At 45.3% G+C, this 20,709-nt stretch overlaps 4 protein-coding genes across 8 annotated transcripts; 2 read left to right on the forward strand and 2 right to left on the reverse strand.

Moving 5' to 3' along the window:
- Positions 1 to 946: 946 nt before the first annotated feature.
- Positions 947 to 12,434, forward strand: LOC108032060 (uncharacterized). 5 transcript variants are annotated; one of them, XM_044095557.2, is made up of 8 exons: positions 947 to 1,009; positions 2,801 to 3,011; positions 8,931 to 9,053; positions 10,031 to 10,164; positions 10,223 to 10,618; positions 10,777 to 11,202; positions 11,268 to 11,423; positions 11,479 to 12,434. In XM_044095557.2, exons 2-8 carry the CDS (start codon positions 2,969 to 2,971, stop codon positions 11,890 to 11,892), a joined length of 1,692 nt encoding a protein of 563 aa, XP_043951492.1. In that variant the 5' UTR covers positions 947 to 1,009; positions 2,801 to 2,968; the 3' UTR covers positions 11,893 to 12,434. The 5 variants fall into 5 exon arrangements, with proteins under 5 accessions (XP_043951492.1, XP_016961367.1, XP_050745149.1 ...); XM_017105878.3 differs by having other exon boundaries at positions 947 to 1,006; XM_050889192.1 differs by having other exon boundaries at positions 950 to 965.
- Positions 12,435 to 13,062: 628 nt separating this feature from the next.
- LOC108032059 (replication protein A 70 kDa DNA-binding subunit) lies at positions 13,063 to 14,090 on the reverse strand. Its single transcript, XM_017105875.3, has 2 exons — positions 13,905 to 14,090; positions 13,063 to 13,823 (listed from the first exon to the last, which is right to left on the reverse strand). The coding sequence occupies exons 1-2, from the start codon at positions 13,923 to 13,925 to the stop codon at positions 13,149 to 13,151; spliced, it is 696 nt and encodes a 231-aa protein (XP_016961364.1). The 5' UTR covers positions 13,926 to 14,090; the 3' UTR covers positions 13,063 to 13,148.
- Positions 14,091 to 15,003: 913 nt separating this feature from the next.
- On the reverse strand, positions 15,004 to 17,397 carry LOC108031630 (replication protein A 70 kDa DNA-binding subunit). Its single transcript, XM_017105235.3, has 4 exons — positions 17,240 to 17,397; positions 16,934 to 17,178; positions 15,658 to 16,876; positions 15,004 to 15,540 (listed from the first exon to the last, which is right to left on the reverse strand). The coding sequence occupies exons 1-4, from the start codon at positions 17,273 to 17,275 to the stop codon at positions 15,229 to 15,231; spliced, it is 1,812 nt and encodes a 603-aa protein (XP_016960724.1). The 5' UTR covers positions 17,276 to 17,397; the 3' UTR covers positions 15,004 to 15,228.
- A 365-nt stretch (positions 17,398 to 17,762) lies between these two features.
- Positions 17,763 to 20,709, forward strand: LOC108031628 (DNA replication licensing factor Mcm2). Its single transcript, XM_017105233.3, has 2 exons — positions 17,763 to 20,010; positions 20,068 to 20,709. Exons 1-2 carry the CDS (start codon positions 17,872 to 17,874, stop codon positions 20,590 to 20,592), a joined length of 2,664 nt encoding a protein of 887 aa, XP_016960722.1. The 5' UTR covers positions 17,763 to 17,871; the 3' UTR covers positions 20,593 to 20,709.

The following is a 20,709-nucleotide window of genomic DNA, read 5'->3' on the forward strand; positions in this document are numbered from 1 at the left end:
TTTACCTTTTTTGGTGTAACTTGGTTAAAAATGGACCGAAACCTAAAAGACATGCCGCTTTGGACAGCTAACAAGCTACATAACTGCACGCAGCCCTTTCCTAGCTGATTTTATAAACTAAAAATTTTCTGAAATTTTCATTTTTTTACAAGGGGTAGCATCGTCATTTTTTGCAAAAAATGCTCAAAAATAAAATTTTTTAGGTGTGAATGCCAATTAATAGGAAATTTTATTACGAGTTCAACAAGGTATGACATTTCCTTTTTGGATGATTACTTTTGTTTTTTCGTCCAAAACTCTGATTTTTTTGGGTTAAAATAACCCCTTACGATTTTTGGAATAAACCCGATTTTTTTCTTTGACCTTTTTTGGTGTAACTAGGTCAAAAATGGTCCGAAAGGTAAAAGCCACACTGTTTTGGACAGCTAAAAAGCTAAATAATTGATTGCAGTCTCTTTTTGTCTAATTGTAGAAACTTAAAATTTTCACAAATTTTTGATATTTTATGAGGGGGAGCACTGTCTTTTTTTTCGAAAAGTGGTCAAAAATAAAATATTTTAGTTGGGAATGCCAATTGATTGGAATTTGTAATACGAGTTGAACAAGGTATAACATTACATTTTTGGACCAAAACTATTATTGTTTCGCCCAAAAAACTGTTTGTTTTTTGGGGCTAAAATAAATCCTTAATTTTTTGGAGAAAATCCTATGTTTTTCCTTGACATTTTGGGTTTGACTTGGTCAAATCGTAAAAGACTATCAAATCCTCGTTTATATTTATATATCCTACGTTTTCCAAACATATTAGTTATATATTTACCTGTTATCCGCTCGGCACGTTGGGAGAGCGAGAGAGGCCCTCGTTTATCTAGAGTTTCTTCGGCTTGCGGCGGTACGATTCCAACTTCGAGGCGGTTGCCGATTCGACTTGGCTTTCAGTCGTTGGCCGCGCGCCAGAGCAACAAGTTAAGTTTCGCACCTGGCCAGGTGATCGCGATACACGCAGGTTGTAAGTCGCTAACGTTTCGCTTTGGCAACGCAGTCCAAATATTTTGCGGAGCCAAGGCAACAACATCGAATCCGATGCACCGCTAAATGCTGGACTGTGTTTTAGTTACAAAACGCTATCGAGTGCCTATTAATCGGGTTAGCATTGATTTGGGCAGTGTTAAGTGCTTCGGTTATTGTGTGTAAATCGGTTTTGCGCTAATTTCGGGCGAAAAATTAACGCGGCCAAAAGAGCTAACGAAATTAAAGCGTATCGAAAACAACTTTTACCTATGCTGCCAGTTTCAAAACGAGGCAGAACTGTTGTTGCTTGGGCTGTTGGCGTCGAACGTGCCGTCGCCGTGTTGTTGTTTTCGTGGTGTGTTTGTCTTGGGGGCGTGGCTGGTAGTTGGCATGTGCGCAGCCGCCTTAAGTTGGCAGTGACAATAGACCAAAAAGACGGACGGCCGAGGAAATTATGGAGCGCTGACCAACAAACCAAAGCGCTGGCAATTGGAAAGTTGTTGTTATGCTCAACAGAGCAGCGAAGGAGCCAAGTGCCGAGTGACTGGCGTGCCGCTGGATGTGTCGCCAACTAAATATCTTGAGATTCAGCCACAAATTCCCAACGAGACAGGCGGCTTATTACGCATACGACAGTTTTATAATTAACGTTTTAATGAAAATCAGTCAAATTCAGTGTCGAATGGAAACGTTAGCTATGAAGAAGACTTTATTTGAGGTATTCGAAATAAAAATTACCATTAAATCGTTCATGTCCATTGAATGAGTGATGTAGCTTACTCAGACTGTGTATTACGTATACGTATTTTTGGCGAAATTACCGATTAGCTAAACTTAACCAAAGTGGTTTAAACAGCAAGCCATAAAAAAGTCTCATTTATTTTTCTTATTTCTGAAACTATTTTAAAAAGCTTTAATTAAATTGAAACCTAGTATTTAGAGAGTAGAGAAAAAATAAACAATTTATTTTAAAATATTCAACATATCAATATCATAAATATATTAATATTGCTGATTACATATTAAACATTTTGTGATAGAAAATTTTGCTCGAAGTACTTTTATAGAAAATGTTATAGCTTCTTATGTATGTAATCGAACTCATATAAAATATAACTCTCATACATAGAATTTTATTTTTATAGTTACGTACTCTTCAATTTGCAATATATTTAAAGATTTTTTAAGCAGTATACATTGTTTTTTTTAAAGGCTATGACTTTAACAAAACCGAATGCTCCTATAACCAATGGTAAATTTAAATACAAATGATTTTAAGTTAATTAATTGTTAAATACTGATGAAAAATTCGATGGCATTTTTTTTTAATCTTTAATTTTTTTAATAATTTTATTAGGCTAGTTTTTACTACTAAATCTAAAAATGTAGCATTCCAGTCCGTCGCTGTCTCTGCCGACGCTCTGCCACCGCCGCTGCCGGCGCCTACGCATGCGTACCGCTATTATCGGCGCATCTCGGCCGCGTCGCCGCCTCCGACCGCCCATCTTTTACCGCTTTTACCGCCGAAAGAGAGAGTGAGAGTGTTTACCCCGCTCATTTGCGTTTCTTGTGTCTACCGGTTTTATTTTGGTTTTTATACATTTTCTGTAGTGCTGTATTTTCGTTCAATCTGCGCGCATTTCATCGCTTTCCTTCAACCGCACCGCGGCTAAAAATAATTGATAAAAATAATAAGTTCATTAAATTTAATTAAATCAACTATCCGCTTCCGATCTGCGGCACGAGTCGCGAACACAGCGATAATAAAAGTTTATTGTGTTTCCCCCAGTCTGCCCCTCCACCGCACCCCAAAACCCCCCGAAACAGTGAGTGAATGCGAGTGTGCGAGGAAAATCGTAAAAGAAAATTACACGCATCCGTCGAAAATAACTAATCATCGTAATTTCCGAGGAAAGAGATTTTCCAGCAAAATTCGACAGAGAAAAAAGTGGCAAAAATGAACTTTTTTGTGATTGGCTTTCTGATCATGCAGGCGGCAAGTGAGTAAAATGCAGTTTTCATTTTTCTCGTTTTCATTTTACTAAATTGCTGTTTCTGTTGTTGTTACTGTTGTTGTTGTTGCTGTTGTGGCGGGGCCTTAATTGCTTTTCACGGGTGTCGGATAACAATTATTTAATTCGGGTTGGCAACAGGCTGAAAAACTTAGGCAACGAACTCTTCTCGCCGGCGAGTTTGTGTCTTAAGTCTTTCGTCTCGAGACCGACCGCTATCTTTTATGGATAGTCTTATGACACCTGGATATGCTGTAATACTAGACTGCGATCCGAAAACAGGTTGCCGGCCAGGGTGATTCTCGTGGAAGTTGGCCAAAATCGGTAATTGGCAAATTGCTCACCCAAATGCCAGCGAAAAACGCAGATCATCAAGATTTGGTATGTGATATTGATATAGCTAGACAATTTGGCACCTTTTAAGTCCCAATCAGCTTAAGTCCATGCGAAGTGCGCCACAAAAGGCAAATGGCCAACCTAACAATCTTATCTGAACACTAGTTTATGCATATTCAGCCACCGATCCGCGGCTGCAGTTTATTGGCATCGCTTTTTATGTGGACCCCGTCTCGGTTCATTGTCTGCGCCTCAATCCGATCGCTTAATGCAAAACCTTGCCGAGGAAACCGGATTGGTTTTAGGTTAGTCATGGTGCCCATGGAGCATTCTTGACCCGAAGTAATGTGCAGCTCATTAAGAACAGATACACATGTTTGTACCCACCTATTTGGGTTGAAGGTGGGTCCATTTAGGGCAGGCTGTTATCCCATTTGCCGACCATTCGCCAATTAATCAATTTGCAAATCTGCAGACACAAATTAGCCTTGCTCATTCTTCGCACCACAATTCAGCCTGTTTTATTTGATTGAGTGTAACGATGTTCCGATCTCACCTCGATATGGTTGCGGCTGGTCTTAAACCAGAATATCGGTCAAGATCAGAGCATTGGTGGTCCACATGGACGCCGTTTGCTGGGTGTTAATTCCGACAATTTTCGCTGCCCAATTTGCATAATGTTGATGGCGTGTTTGCCGACCTTTGCTTGGCCCAAAAGAAACCGTACATGGACAGCAGGAACTAAAGTTTAAACACACACCGCCCAAATATGTACCGACATTGCCCTGCCCAAATCTTTTGATTTTCCCATTGACGGCTTCATAAAACCCAGCCAGCTGAGTCCGGCAATCGTGGGCCATGATTCATCACAATAACGCGGTGATTTGTACCCGAACTTATTGAGATGCGCTGGCTGTTTTCTTTTCTTTCTGGCCCAAACTCCAATGTCTGTTTTGTGGTCAATGACGCAGCGCTTTGAGGCGTCTTCAGCGGTTTCTGATGCTGTTGCTCTTTCCGTGCTTTTATATAACCCACATTCGGACCGATGTCTGAGAGCTTTACGCAATACTTCTGGCCCGAACCACTTGGCTGTGCGGTGCGAGGAGAAGAAGACCCTTCCTGGCCAAATGGGACAGCTAATGGCCAATAGCTTAGTGAGTATACGCCCCGTGTGACAGGTAAACATAAAATATTATAAATGTTTTCGGGCAAAATGCACACACTTTCAACGGCAATTAGCCGACTCCGGCGAATGTTTTTCTTGGCCAAACCTTCGGGCCCTGGCAAGATGCAAGATGCATTGTTGCAAGATGCATCTGCAAAGGGGCCAAAAGTGCTGGAAAATAATAAGAGAAATTGCATTGTCATACCATTGGTCAATAAGTAACAGGCTCTTCGTGCTGGTATTTTGCAAAGTGAAAGGCAACTGGCATCCGTGCACTTGGAAAAACATATCCCATAAATTCTAGAGCTCATATTTCGTATTTAGTTGTGTGGTCGTAAAAAGTACAGATTGAAAGCGCTTTCTTCTCTGTGTTTACACTGCAAACTTTACATGTGGCAATTTTTTGCTGAAGCCGAGCTGTTGGCAGTGTCAAAATCCACTAAATTTTGCGCTCTTACATGGTCGAATAAATTTAAGCTGAAAGAAGTAATGCTGCTTAAGTGCAAGTCAAATACTACTTAAAAACCGCGTGGGAATCCGGTTGTGTAACATTACCTTAAGTAATAAAAGTGATTAATGTTTTGCATATTTTTGAAACATTGGTTGATCTTATCTCCAATTAACACTATTAAATGTTACTTAAGCTCATAGAAATAGATAGCGATTTACTGCTCTAACTCCAATAATTTGCTTAAATATTCTTTTACCAGTCCTTTATTTAATCCTAAATAAATACATACAATTTTTTGAATTGTTATTCCGTATAATGGAGGAGTTAATACATTTTTTCATTATTATTTTTGACCTTTAACTCATTTGTGGCAGTGCATGAAGAGGCTTCCGGTCAGGCTTATTCCCACACAGGGGTCGTGTCCTTTCCCTTTTTCAATTCCCCACGCCAGACTTTTGTACGTTTTGTTCGCAATTAGGAATAAATTAAGGCATGATTATCGCTTCTATTGTCTGGGCCCGTCTTCACATAATACAGCTAGTGTGTTTCTGGGGCCGTCAAGTGTGTTGGGGCCTTATTTCCGAGCACGCAACCCGCTCACGTAAGACCTTCGCCTCGGAGATGCTGCACCGATCTCTGGGCACCCAAAGTCTTGCATTCCATTCCACACCTTTGTGACCAGATGATGATTGTTTGGCCCACACGCACACACGCTCAAATTGCAGTTTAATTCGATGGCTGGAAGTGTCTTTGTCAAAGGTTTTGTCAGTCGGCTGGCTCTTTGTCGGGCCTATCGCTCACTGTCAAGACCATCGTTCAATTAACATAATTAACCGGCAAGGGGGATTAGCAAGCCGCGTTTTGAGGCTGACACGTTGGAGCCCACTTGGTTTGCTCTCTGGACAATCCAATCCAAGCCAATCCGAACCGAGACAATCTCCCCCGAAGCCGTGCGATAATGGTTTCATTCGAGCCACAGGGGCAAGGTCAGGGGCACATCGTAAAATCCCCGAAATTACATTTTGATTTTTACGCCATGGAATAGAACTACTTGCAAGACTCGATCTTTGCCACCAGTCAATTCGAGACAATCTCTGCTCTCTATGTTGTTCAATTTAAGCACCCCATCAAGGTCATTGGTAGCTCTTAAAACCGAGCCATATTACTTTTCCCCCGTCACTCACAGCGAGAACAAAAAGTAAGCTAAGTAAATTAAGGAGAAATGGAAAGTTGGGCCCAGTCAGTCAGTCGACGAAAAGACAAAAGGGAAAGGTTGTCGCCCAAAGAGCCTTCGCGAAAAAATCATTGACAATGAGATAAAAAGATTGACCGTAAAACGTTTTGCCAACAATGGAATGTTTAAAGCCTTTAAATATGAGTGCAGAATATAAAAAGGGAAACCACTTAGAGAGGCGTTGTCTCGGCTCTCAGAGGTTTGGGTTAAGGTTCAGCCATAATGAACGGACGGGTCGGCCTAGGCGCAGATGTTTGATAATTTATACAAGATATTTGCATTTGCCTCTGCCCGCAGAGATCATCAAATTGAATTAACGCAGAGCTGGGCCAGGCAGTTTCGGTTTTTGTTTCAGTTTCAGTTTCGATTTCAGTTTCGGTCTCGCTTTTGTCTCTTGGCATCCGAGTGAGCAATTAATATCAATGTTTTTGAGACCAGATGACCCACTTTCGCGATCAGAGGTGCTAACTAGATGGGCTCTGCCGCTCGGGCGATGCGGCATGTGGGATATGGAGTTTGAGGAAAGTAACTAAACATTGACGGCCGGTAGTCAATGGCTCGTCTTTGCCGACACTGCCCCACGTGCATATTTATGCCTCATTATTTGTTTAGTTTGGATTTCTATTTGACCACTTGATGCCGGCCAGCCGCGGCAAGTCGTAAACGCGCCGCAACTCGCGTTTCATACCCGAGAGATGAGAGAAAGCGCTCGTCAATCGTGGATCGGCTGTGACTAGCTGCAAATGTCTCCGGTCATCCCAGGCCCATCCCCCACGGATGGATGGTTCGAAGCCAATTTCATATTTCATATTGCTCTCGCGCTATTTGCCCAGTTTTCCCTGGCTAATTGCTGGTTTCCCTTCGCCAATTTGTCGTCGTGCAGGCCATTTGCAAGCGCAATTAAAATAACTGCTCGCCCACACGGCGTATGCGTAATGCAAATTCGCGAGTAAAAGTCTGTCAAGCTCCATTATCAACCGTTCGGGGGGATAATCGATTGCGGGCTTGGGGTGCTGGAGTAGCGAAAAGTCTGATGATGATGACGACGGCCGTAATGGAGACGAGGAAGTGACCACATCGGCTGCGCACTCTGATCCCACGGAGATGGCCAAACTTTGCCTTGCCATGCTGACACTCCATTAGGCGGGCGGTTATAAAACCAGCTCCATTTTCCTTGAACCCACAAGCCAAAGTGTTGGACTGGACTCTGATCCGACCCGTAGCGGCTCTGCACTGAAAAAAAGTTTGTAAAACTAGGCCCTTGGGGGTAATATAGTATCTGGACATTTATTTACAAGGACAATACTATTATAGTTACAAAAATATGATTTCAACGAGACATTTTTAAAGGATTGCAAGATATTTTAGATTTTTTCTTTGCAGGTCTTATAATGTTGATACAAATATTTTTAGGTTACCATTTGCTGTTTATTCTAATCAGTGTTTTAAAAAGATACTCAAACCAATCAAGAGTCCAAAATAGTTTACTTCTTTCCTATTAATGGCAATGATATAGGGTTCTTTAAAACCCCTACATTTATGTATTATAAAGCAGTTTTCTTCGTCAACCATTTAACGAGAACGATCTATTAAGTATGATATAGTATCAACATCGCAGACTCAACTGCGCAATCAAAGATTATCTATAACTAGGCAACCCGCAATGGTTTTTCGTTGAGTGTGGCATCTGAAGCGATTACCACAATTGGCAACATGTGCCACTCGCACATAATGGCCCGCCATTAGCCGCCTTAGAATCGGTTTCAAATGCTCGCTCTATGAATATGGATGCACGTCACGCCGGGGGGCGGGGGAATTTTGAAAGAATTCATTCGAAACACGTATTACATGTCCCACTTGACATGCTAACAATTTAATTTGAACCCAAGAGGCGCAATTCGGCGCACTCGTGCGGATTGAAGTCTCCAGCTTGGTTCAGGTCAATGGGGTGGCCCTCTATAAAAACAAGACTTGGCTAACCCCGGCTAATGCGTAACCTATGGCACTTATGGAACGCAATTGTCTTGAGCCCACCGCTCATAAGGAAGTGCCATTGGTGGATCCATAATGGCAGTGCTCACGATTATGGCCAAGTTAAGATCGGTGGGAGAATGCTGGCGGCCTGGTTTTATTACTCGCTTGTCTGCGGTCGCATGGGGCCATCTTCTCTGCTTCAATCTGGGTCATTCTGCGGTCACACCCTAAGTTGGCAGATGGAGATAATACAAAAACACACATACCTCGGATTCCACGCGCCGCATCAGATGTCCGTGTGAGATGTAATCGGGCAATCCGCACATCAATCAAGACATCCGCCACGCAATTCGATTCGATGCGGGATGAAGTTAAAGCTTTGCGCCGATTTTTATTAAAACACTTTATGCCCGACAGTGATAAAATTTTTATTAATTTATGCCATCGCCGAAATGTGATCTAACATCAGACAGCTTTAAAGCCCCACCCACCTTAACACAGAAATAATGCTTTTGGCTATTAATCTATTATTGTTTAGTTTTTGGTTGCGGTTTAATGTTGCATAGAGAAAACAACACAGAAGCTTCCTGCCCTTCCCCAACCCCATCTCAATCCCCGGAATACCCCACCCCAAAAACAAACTCAACATAATATTAATCCCTTGATGTACTAATCTGAAATATACTGTTGTATTATACCAAAGAACTATCCTATTCTGTGTTTGCTTTTTCTATTCTTTATTTATAGGATTGGCTTGCGGGACGTGTGTTTTATCGTCCGATTTCGGGTTCATTCTCGATTGTAACTTCAAAAAGTCTGGACTGTTTCGTGTACGAAATTTGGGTGGCCTAAAGGCCCATTTCGGTTTAGGTAAATCTCTCAACTGTTCTGTCACCCCATTCGCACCGCCGCCATCATCCTCCATCCACCCTCCTCATTTCCTCAGTGTACATATGGTAACGAAATAGTTCAAGGTGAATGTAGAGTACGTAGTGTTCAAGGCCTCCCTCCTCCCATTTTCAAGTGCAGCTAATTGGTCAGGTAATCGAACGCGATCTGAACTCAAACGCACCGCGAATAGCGATTAAGTAAGTCATTATGCATTAATGCCAATGTCAGTGGCAACTGTCTGATGAAGTAGAGCACCTGAGCGAAGAAGCAGACCCAGAAAACCACTTGAAGATTGACCCACAGTTCAACTGGCAGGGGCGCGGAAGGAGGGGTAGCCGAGATTCAAGCTAGATCGGGCTCTATTAAGACCAAAGAACACTTAAGGGGTTCAGAATCCTAAGCTGTTAATTGTTTTTGTCATTTGCACTACAATTAATTAGGAACTCTTTTACAATAAAATGTTCAAGTTATCATAAAACTAAAAAAAGCTGTTTAATAAATATATATTATTCAAAGCAATTAAATCTGAGCTTAATGATAGTTTAACGACCACTTGCTGCCTTAGCCTTCAGCTCTTAAAAATGCTTGCAAATATTATTTATTTAGGACGCCTTAAAGACACCGTTAATACTTCACCGAGATAACCAGACAGGCAGACAATAAAACTAATCTAAATTAAATTATTAGACAATGGTTTATTATATTGCCACATTTCTGTGTGCTCAGGCGTACCCCTGTTAAGCACTCACTGACCCCCTTCAATGGATCCTACTAGGCTCTGTGTAAATACAAACCTAATAGATGTAAGACTTCGATAAGACCCTTACCATAGCCACGTGAAGGGTAAAACAAAGGCCATTAATTAACACATCATTGCCCAACCCTCGGCCACGATTGAAGTGATTGATGGGGCCGTCGTGGGCCCGACCTAACCCAACACCTTTGCCCCTTTGCAGGTTTCAGTCTGGGCGACGAGCTGGGCTTTCCGGAATCGCTGGGCAACACCGAGAGCGACCGCCGGCGCGCCATCAGCTACAAGAACGGGGCTCCTCCTGACCTGGTGGGCGTTCTCCCATCCACCCAGCAACAGGTTAGTTTACGGGTCATTTAGCCCCATAATTAAGACTCACTCTAACTTTTTCCCGAAGGTCAATCCACCTGCGCAACATCCGCTGCCCGAGAAGCGCATAAGTTCACGGTCCACGGGAGCAGCGCCCTTCAATGTGCAACAGGTGCAACAGCAGCAGCAACTGCAACTCCAGCAGCAAAAACTGCAGCAGCAGCAGTTGCAACAGCAGCTCAAACTGAAGCAACAATTGCTGCTTCTGCAGCAGCAACAGCAGCAGCAGCAGCAACCGCTCATGACCGAGGCTCGTCCACTGCCCCTGGGAGTTCCTGCCTTCCGACCCATTCCCCAGAAGCCACAGGCCGCCACCCAGGCCTCCGCTCCGGCTCCCACTACGGCGGAGCGACGGGTGGCCGTCGACACCCCGGAGCCCCGCGTCAGCGTCAACAACAAGCTGATAAGTGCCATTGAAAAGCCGGTGAGTAATTACTTTACATCTACTATTTACATCGATTAAGACGTGCAAATGCACAAGTCAGTAAAAATGTACACAAACCAACTCTTCCTATAGTAAAACCCTTAGAATTATAACTAAAATGAAATTGTATTGACGTTAATCTACCCGTATCCGGTCAGCACTCGAACCGCACCTTCCACGTGGCCAATCCGGTGGTGTCCCAACCCGTGGTCTCCCAGCCAGTGGCCGTGCCCGTGTTCCAGGCCATGCCCCAGTCCATCGCCAGGATCGCCAACGTGGGCAAGGAGCACCGGACGGTGGCCAGCCACCCGAATTACCTGCAGTTCGAGGAGCCCAAGTTCGATCTGAAGGATGTGACCGTGGAGGAACTGGCCGCCGCAGCCAATGTGACAGTGGACACCATCAAGCACGCCATTTACGTGCGGGAGCAGCAGCTGAAGGCCGAGCACAGGGCCCAGCTGGCGGCCAAGTTGAGGGAGGAGTTTATGCGCACCTCCACAGTGAGGACCACGACCACGACGACCACAACGACAACCAGTACGCCACGACCTCAAAAGTCGATGGCCGAGCACAAGGTGTCCAAGGTGGGTAGCTGGCCAAGAGCTGGGAGCTGAAAAAAGATATAATCAATCTATTAACATTTTCTTAGGTCATGAACGCCCCCAAGGAGTACTATCCGGTGGGCTACGACAAGAACTTCGACGACAACTTCAAATCCAAGGTGGACCTGCCGCCCACGAGCTTCTCCTGCGCCAAACAAAAGCACTTTCCGGGACTTTATGCCGACACCGATCTTGGCTGCATGGTGAGTCAGAGATGTAGCATCACTTACCAATCCCAATCTAACCTCTTTGTGACAGGTCTTCCACGTTTGCGCGCTCACCGATGACGGCATGGTGCGGAAGTCGTTCCTCTGCCCGGAGAACACGCTCTTCGACCAGACGATCCTCAAGTGCAACTGGTGGTTCTACGTGGACTGCAGCTCCAGCACCAGCGTTTACGACTCGAACATTCCTATCTCGAAGAGCTACCAGCTGATGAAGTCGCTCACCTACTTCTCCAAGTTTGCCGGCGGCCAGCGGCACGAGCAGGATGGCCAGAAGGACGAGAACGCCCTGGACATCGATTCGCTGCGGGAGTCGATGGAGGGCGTGGTCCGGCGCCAGGAGCAGGCCAAGAAGGCGGAGCTGCGGGAGGAGGAGCAGCGCAGCCTGCCCAAGGAGGACCACGAGCACGTGGTGCCCGCGGAGGCGGAGCAGCAGCTGTCCAACTAGGCTTCTCTAGGCCCAATCCAACGCTATCTGAGATCTAGGTTAAGTGTTCACGATCGAGCGTCTCTGGTCGGTTAGCCTTATGTAGTCAATTCCTGGCTGAAGTCAATGGTTTTCTATAGCCCCGTCGTGTATTCCACAGAAAGCAATTTTCCCTTCATTGGTCACCGATTAGCATTTCATTCAGATACAAGTAACGACCTAAAATAGTTTTTCAAAATTTCAAAATAATTTTCTTCATATCTGTAAGCACAAACCGATACTAGATGAGATATGACTAAGATTATTTTGACCAGGAAATAGTGGACACTAGGGAACTGATATTGTTATGATTTGTATCTGTTTAGTCTCATCACTTCCTCAGGCAGCTCCCGTGCTGCCGAGCACCCCTTAGGTGTAGTCCCTTCCTAGACCCTTAGGTGGATAATATATAGTTAGGCCCATCCCCAAGTGCATTTTGGTTGGGCGGTTATTTGATTACGTTTTACTATTTATTTATTCTACAAGTATTTCTCGACAATTAAACATCGTTTGTTTCAACAAAATATTTTTTTAATACATCACTGGGTGGGCTTTTGGAAGTTTTAGATTGACTTTCATAACGGAAACTCAATCAAAGTTTAGTTTTTCTCCCTTCAACGAGTATGAAATCACCAAACCTGGTTTTATTCTGTAATCAAAGCCTTCATACCCACGCGGGCTTTTATGTATTGAGAACGAAATCTCGGAAGTTTCTGGCCGAAAACAGGCTGTTTTACGCAATAATATGATTATCAGTACAGCTTGCGTGATCCCAGAACCTTCTTTGGGTAACATAAATAATTTGTATAGCAATTTTCCATTATTTATAATACTCTTACTATCTTTACCAATAAGAAATTGATAAAATTGTATGAACCCGTCACACGTTTACTCCAAAATTCTTATACCAAGCCTACAGTTTTTGAACGTTTCTTGCTCTTATTGAGTCGAGGGAAGTTTGAAATCGTTTGATTACACAACAACACGGAACCGAACATTTATTGCACATTTTTGTGAAATTCAGAAGAGACTCAGACAACCGCCTCAGAGTACATACGTTGTTTAATACTTACTTAAACAAAGTAAGTGCCCTGATAAGGGCACCGGACTACTCTGTGGGAAATATGTTCGGCTTATAAATCTGAGTCACCATTCTTGACGTTGGTCAGCATGTATTTTTAATTGATTTTGTAAAAACATAAAACATATCAGGTGGTTTTTTACATTAATTCTTGGTACTAGTCGCGCAGCGAGATGGCCTCTGGAATGTTAGGATTGATCTGCAGATTGGTGTACCAGTTGGCGTTTAGTTTTTTTTCGTTATTATCAGACAGGACACGCGCCCCTTTCGCCATGATAACGTCATTCACTTCACCCTGAAACTCTCTAGCCATCTTATCCCAGAGATTCAACCTGACTGGTCGGTGTGTTCCGTCTATGAGCATGATTTCACGAATGATGTAGCCTCCTCTTTCATCCACCTGACGAACCTCCGTGCAGACGCCAATTACGTCGACTGGCATTCTTTCTGGAACTCCAGAAACCTCGGAAAGCGGCAAAAAGTTATTCCTTACTAAGGGAATATCGCTATTCTGGGTACTCTGTTGTACAACGGTTGTGTCATCGAAGAAGATTTGGAGTGGGTTACTCAAAATCTCAAGGTTCTCCTGCTCCTTGCTCACTTTAAAATTAAAGAAATCGTATACGTAACCCGTCAGGAGTCGGGGGAAGAACGCAGCGCACAGATCGTCAAATATTACGACAGTAATTTCTCCGCTATTATCCAACAAATTTATGAGGAGCGTAGTTCCATGCTTCGGAATTCGAGACCACTGGGTTATCTCCGACTTCCATGTAACGCGTGCTCTTATGGCTGAACGGCACCAAATTTCTTCTCGCAAGCCGGAAATGGGCTGCAAAAAATATGATATGACATTTCCGTTTCAGACTCGAATTTGATTAGGAATTATAATTCAAGTAAGTAATATGCTTACTGTTATTTCGACTGGCGGCATTATACAGCGACAAAAATTTAATATACTTGTGAAATTGAAACGTTTAAGAATACAACGCAGTGTGTTGCAACGAAAAAAAAAAAAATTTAATATACTTGTGAAATTGAAACGTTTAAGAATACAACGCAGTGTGTTGCAACGACTGACAAGCTGTGACTGCGGCCAATTATCGTTCAGCAAGCGCTTTAAAAGCGAGGGCAACAACAAAAAGTTTGTGAGAGCTTAGCATTATTAACCTCACAGAACGCCGAGGCAGTGAGTAAGGCACAGATAAAAATTGGCGGGAAAAAATTGAGCTTTTTATGGCCTATCAGAACCGAATCCGTGAGTGCACTTAGCGGAGAACAGGTTCGGATTGACTTTGGCGAGAACATCTATTCAACTGCACACTCTTCCAGTTTTTTTGCCACCACACAAGCTCTATCAATTGAACCTATGATTCGTGGCCCTGCAGTACCGGCTATCACCTTCTTTGCGATGAATCATCGCATAATAATTATAAGTACCGATCCTAGTTTGCACAGCTCAAGAAGAAAAATCCCTTATTCATCTCAATTATTTTCAAAGAAAGTTAGAGGGAGAGAGCACCTGTGAATTCGTTTTTATGGAGCGTGCATTCATGCAGATACATTTTAAGCATATACTGCTGTAACTCTAATCTATTCTGAGAATTGCTCTTATCAATTACCACGTCTGCAAAGGTTTTCAAGGCCGCACCGTCAAGGTCATATTTAATAATCGACGTTCCTATCCTTGTATACCCGTTACTAGTAGAATAAAAGGGTATACTAGATTCACAAGTAATTGGAAGCGTTTCCGACCCCATAAAGTACATATAATCTTGATCATGATCACTAGTCGAGTCGATCTAGCCGTGTCCGCTTCATCCATCCATTCTCCATTTTCATTTTGCTCCTTCAAGTTGAGTAACGGGTATCTGATAGTCGAGGCACTCGACTACAGCGTTCTTCGTTGGTTATTATATTAAAACCTTGGATGGGAGTACTCCATAATTACATGTTCTTGGCGATAGAAATACCTTTCTTCGGAACAGAAAAAATTCAAAATATCTTGCATCTCTCCAGTACAGTAGGTAATATTTATTATTGGGTTAGGGTAGTCGTTAACATCGAGTTACAGTTTTATGCATTTCAACCATTATAAATAAGGTCTGATGGAATATAAATTTAGAACAAAATGTAGTTGAGATAACAGCCAATTCTTAATATTTGGAATTAACTTATGCAATTTAATGAATACCTTATTTTTATAGTTTACGTGTTTAAGCGCGCTGCGCTCGAAATTAGTTTGAGGAGCCAATGCCGGTGAGCTCCTGCAGCTCTTTGAGCAAGTGCTTGTTGTACTCTTTGTGATTAATGGGGGCTACGGACTGGATGGTGAGCTTGTTGCGGGTCATGTCGCCAAACACTTCATTTTTGCAGCGCAGCTTAAAAATGTGCGAAGTGAAGTTGAGGGCGGAGAAAATCTGCTCGGCCTTGGCTGCATCATTCTCAAGGGCTTCGCCAACCTCTTGCGAAGTGTGTCCGAGAAGCTGCTCGCCAACCTCGTTGAAGCTGCTAACCCAGCGGTTGGAAGTCCAGTCGCCAATACTCATCTAGAAAAGAAAATAATTTAACTTAAATCTCCTTCAACATATTTCATTAAAGTGGAAAAGCACTTGACAAATCTTAAACGAATTTCTTAATCGTAGTTCTTTCCAGCTAATACTCACGTTGATAAGCAATCGGTACTTGAAGTTGGGGAACAGAGCGTTGCATTTTTCGCAGCGGTACTGGTCATTGCCTTCGTCGACCACCTTCTTGTTGCAGTCGCTTTGGGGACAGGCGCGGTAGAAAGAGTTTTCCTGCTTGACAATGTGCACCACCGCCTTGCACTGGAAGTAGTCGGGCTTGTCGCCGCTTCCGAGGTTGCGGACCCGCGCGTCACGTAGTGTCATCCATTCGGTGGAAAAGTTACCTCCACCTGTTCGCGCCGAGACCATGTTAGCGACATTGTCACCACCTCCGTTGTCGAACCAGCCGCGCAACTTGTGGGCCTCGGGGATATCTGGGTTGATCTTCATGATGGATCCACCTCCGAGGCTCAAGGATTTGCCGCCATTGAACTCATTAATGCGCGTTCCCTTCACCAAGATTACGGGCTGCACATGACCGTCAAAGTTAACTGCTTCATCGCCCCAGAGGGTGAGATTGATGGCCGAGTTGCTCATGTCCACAAGCGTAATGTCTCGCTTCTTGAACTCCTTATTTGTGGAACGGGCCACGAAGGACTGCAGCTCGCCAACCTCCTTGCAAATGCCAATGGTATCCACCGCCGCCTTGTTCTCCATGCCGGACACCTCGGAAATGGGAATAAGGTTGTACTTGATTTCCGGAATGGGATCGTCGTCGGCATCCTCGCACAACTGGACAACTGTTTCACCCGAAAAGGTCATTTCGTAGGCATTGTTCAGCGAGGAGTACTGTTTGTTAGCCGGTTTCAACTGACACTTGGAGAAGTAGTAGACACTGTCCACCTGGATAAGGTCGTAGAATTTGTCGCACTGCTCCTTAAAAGCAGTAGCACGAATTTCTCCCGACTCGTCCATTAGATCCATGCTGAACAGCTTGCCCTCGCCGCGGGCGTTGCTCCAGGTGCGAATACTCGACTTGGACGTCACGCGAGCCTTGATCACCCACTTGTTTTGGTAAGGACTCAGGCTGGAAATCGGATGGGTCATTCCACTGTTAATAGATGCATTCATTGCTACATTATTGTTGTTGTTGTGGGCCGGTTCCTTTTTGGGGGCGGGCTTGGGATTTGAAGCCGCTGCTGCTTTCGGCGCCAGGTCTTGCTTGGCGGCATTCTCATAGGTCACGGGTTCGCCGATTTTGGACTTGACTTCGGCGCCAGGATTCAGGACAGTCAACTCGGATATGATAAGGACGCGCCTGAAAGAAGAGTTCATGGTCAAATTCAGACGAGATTCCGGGTAACGGCCCACTTACTTGCCAGCTCCGTCTTTGCCCACCATGGAGGTCACATATTTATCCAGCTGGACGATGGTGAACTCTTCTAGTTCTCCGTTGTGCTGCATCACGTTCAGCTGGCTGGCCAACATGGCATAGCTGTTGAAGTACTTTCCATCGGAGATCAGGATGCGATAGCGCTCGGAATCTGCAGTGCTGTTGATCTTCTTGATCGCCAGGATCTGGAGCACCGGGCCATCGACGACCTCGCCGTGCATGATGCGCTGTGGCCGGTAATACGAGATGTCAGCACCAAGCTCTTCAGTTTCGGGCAGACATACTTACTGCAATTACTCCCGAAGACAAAGTTGCCAGTACCATTTTGATAGTTAGCAAACAATTGGACAATTTCACAAGCAAAAATAATTCGTGCGTCGAGGGCTGGGAGCAAAGTGAAGCTAGAAGAGGCGGGAAGGGCAGTCTGGGATTTTTGAATCAGTGGTGAGCGGAACCAGTTCCATTAGCCTTCCTCTCAGGGCTGCATTCCAGGGCAGTACAGGCACTCTTGGCAAAGAAAACAATGTTGTCAATGTTTTTAAATATATTTATTTAGAATCATTGATTATACATAATGCCAAGCATAAATAAAAATAAAAAAATAAAAATACAAAGAGTATTTTAATTTTAGTAGACAATTTAAAAACAAAAACGAAGTAAACTGATTTCAACTTATCTGTATAATTATTAATTAAAGAAGTTCATAATAAAAATCGTGTAGCTGCCGACCAATGCTTACTGTACCCACCAGCACTTTCCAACACCGCAATTGTTCCTTGGAACTTGTGTGCATCCCTGACTTTGTTGGTTTTGCACACTTTTCCCGCGCATTTTCGCACGCGTCGCCACAACAAGATCGGTAGCGCAAAAAAATAACAATACATATTGCAAGCGACCGCCAAGGACAACACACGCTCGACATGGACAACCCCAGTTCTCCGCCGCCAAACACGCCCAGTGACGCCGCCGAGCGCCGCGAACTTCGGGCAGCGATGACTTCGCCGGTCGGCGATTTCGAGCCCTTCGAGAACGAGGACGAAATCCTGGGCGATCAGACAGTGCGCGATGAGGCCGAGGAGGAGGATGGCGAGGAGCTCTTCGGGGACAACATGGAGAACGACTACCGTCCCATGCCGGAGCTGGATCACTACGATCCGGCGATGCTGGACGACGAGGATGACTTCTCGGAGATGTCCCAGGGCGATCGCTTTGCCGCCGAGTCTGAGATGCGACGGCGGGACAGGGCGGCCGGAATCCACCGCGATGATCGTGATCTGGGATTCGGTCAATCGGATGACGAGGACGATGTGGGACCCCGGGCCAAGAGAAGGGCCGGCGAGAAGGCAGCTGTGGGCGAAGTGGAGGACACCGAGATGGTGGAGTCCATCGAGAACCTGGAGGATACCAAGGGACACTCCACCAAGGAGTGGGTCAGCATGTTGGGACCCCGCACGGAGATTGCCAATCGATTCCAGTCCTTCTTGAGGACGTTTGTGGATGAAAGAGGCGCCTACACCTATCGCGACCGCATCCGGCGGATGTGCGAGCAGAATATGTCATCCTTTGTAGTCTCCTACACGGATCTAGCCAACAAGGAGCACGTTCTGGCCTACTTCCTGCCCGAAGCTCCCTTCCAAATGCTGGAGATATTCGACAAGGTGGCCAAGGACATGGTGCTGTCCATTTTCCCTACCTACGAGCGCGTTACCACCGAGATCCATGTACGCATATCGGAACTGCCGCTTATCGAGGAGCTACGCACATTTAGGAAACTTCATCTTAACCAGTTGGTACGCACTTTAGGCGTCGTCACCGCCACCACGGGTGTCCTTCCCCAGCTATCGGTGATCAAGTACGATTGTGTGAAGTGCGGATATGTGCTGGGCCCCTTTGTCCAATCACAGAACACGGAGATCAAGCCGGGATCCTGTCCAGAGTGCCAGAGCACTGGGCCCTTCTCAATCAACATGGAGCAGACTCTGTACCGCAATTACCAAAAGATCACTCTGCAGGAGTCGCCGGGCAGGATTCCAGCTGGACGTATTCCTCGCAGCAAGGACGTCATCTTGCTTGCGGATCTGTGCGATCAATGCAAGCCAGGCGATGAACTGGAGGTGACTGGAATATACACCAACAACTATGATGGCTCCTTGAACACGGATCAGGGATTCCCCGTTTTCGCCACCGTAATTATTGCCAATCATGTGGTTGTAAAGGATTCCAAACAGGTGGTGCAGTCGCTTACGGATGAGGACATAGCCACCATTCAGAAGCTGAGCAAGGATCCGCGCATTGTAGAGCGGGTAGTGGCCTCCATGGCGCCCTCTATTTACGGACACGATTATATTAAGAGGGCTCTGGCCTTGGCTCTTTTCGGTGGCGAGTCCAAGAATCCCGGAGAGAAACACAAGGTCAGGGGAGATATTAACCTACTCATCTGCGGAGACCCCGGCACGGCCAAGTCGCAGTTCCTAAAGTACATCGAAAAGGTTGCTCCTCGAGCTGTTTTCACCACCGGCCAAGGAGCTAGTGCCGTGGGTCTTACGGCTTATGTGCGTCGGAATCCTGTTTCCCGTGAATGGACATTGGAGGCGGGGGCTCTGGTGCTGGCTGATCAGGGAGTCTGTCTCATCGACGAGTTCGACAAGATGAACGACCAGGATCGTACCTCCATCCACGAGGCCATGGAGCAGCAGTCCATCTCCATTTCCAAGGCTGGTATTGTCACCTCTCTACAGGCTCGATGCACCGTCATTGCTGCCGCCAATCCCATTGGTGGTCGCTATGATCCCTCAATGACGTTCTCGGAGAATGTAAATCTCTCGGAGCCCATCCTGTCCCGTTTCGATGTTCTGTGCGTGGTGAAGGACGAATTTGATCCCATGCAAGATCAGCAGTTGGCCAAGTTCGTGGTGCACTCGCACATGAAGCACCACCCCAGCGAGGAGGAGCAGCCAGAGTTGGAGGAGCCGCAGCTGAAGACCGTGGATGAGATCCCGCAGGATCTGCTGCGACAGTACATCGTATACGCCAAGGAGAACATTAGGCCCAAATTAACAGTGAGTTAAAATGATTGGAGTAACAAGACGAACGTTTATCAACTGACTTTTATTCAGAATATCGACGAGGACAAGATCGCGAAGATGTACGCCCAGCTGCGTCAGGAGTCCTTCGCCACCGGTTCGCTGCCCATTACAGTGCGTCATATTGAGAGCGTGATCAGGATGTCGGAAGCCCACGCTCGCATGCATTTGCGAGAGAATGTGATGGAGGCCGATGTCAGCATGGCTATCCGTATGATGTTGGAGAGCTTCATCGAGGCGCAGAAGTTCAGCGTGATGAAGAAGATGCGCAGCACATTCCAGAAGTACCTGGCCTTCCAGAAGGACCATTCCGAGCTGCTCTTCTTTATCCTGCGACAGCTTACGCTGGATCAGCTCGCCTACATCCGCTGCAAGGACGGGCCCGGTGCCACGCATGTGGAGATTATGGAGCGCGATCTGATCGAGCGGGCCAAGCAGCTGGACATTGTCAACCTGAAACCCTTCTACGAATCGGATCTATTCCGCACCAATGGGTTCTCCTACGATCCCAAGCGCCGCATCATCCTTCAAATTGTGGTCGACGGCAACACAGCTTAAGTTTAAGTTTCCTATCCCATCTCAAATAGTTCGTAGTGCTCACATCCATGTTTTGTTACTTCCATTTTTGGTCTAATAAAGTTTGATATACCTTTGTATTTATATAAAACTGAAAAA

This window comes from Drosophila biarmipes, chromosome 3R, assembly GCF_025231255.1.
Source record: "Drosophila biarmipes strain raj3 chromosome 3R, RU_DBia_V1.1, whole genome shotgun sequence".
NCBI lineage: Eukaryota > Metazoa > Arthropoda > Insecta > Diptera > Drosophilidae > Drosophila > Drosophila biarmipes.

Coding starts and splice junctions, on each gene's coding strand:
- LOC108032060 (XM_044095557.2), top strand. CDS start 2,969: ATGAACTTTTTTGTGATTGGCTTTCTGATCATGCAGGCGGCAA. Junction 10,619..10,776: donor TAAGTGCCATTGAAAAGCCG/GTGAGTAATTAC, acceptor GTATCCGGTCAG/CACTCGAACCGCACCTTCCA. Junction 11,203..11,267: donor CCGAGCACAAGGTGTCCAAG/GTGGGTAGCTGG, acceptor ACATTTTCTTAG/GTCATGAACGCCCCCAAGGA.
- LOC108032059 (XM_017105875.3), bottom strand. CDS start 13,925: ATGCCGCCAGTCGAAATAACA. Junction 13,824..13,904: donor TGCCGCCAGTCGAAATAACA/GTAAGCATATTA, acceptor TATTTTTTGCAG/CCCATTTCCGGCTTGCGAGA.
- LOC108031628 (XM_017105233.3), top strand. CDS start 17,872: ATGGACAACCCCAGTTCTCCGCCGCCAAACACGCCCAGTGACGCCGCC. Junction 20,011..20,067: donor ACATTAGGCCCAAATTAACA/GTGAGTTAAAAT, acceptor ACTTTTATTCAG/AATATCGACGAGGACAAGAT.
- LOC108031630 (XM_017105235.3), bottom strand. CDS start 17,275: ATGGTACTGGCAACTTTGTCTTCGGGAGTAATTGCA. Junction 17,179..17,239: donor TGTCTTCGGGAGTAATTGCA/GTAAGTATGTCT, acceptor TACCGGCCACAG/CGCATCATGCACGGCGAGGT. Junction 16,877..16,933: donor GGCAAAGACGGAGCTGGCAA/GTAAGTGGGCCG, acceptor CTCTTCTTTCAG/GCGCGTCCTTATCATATCCG.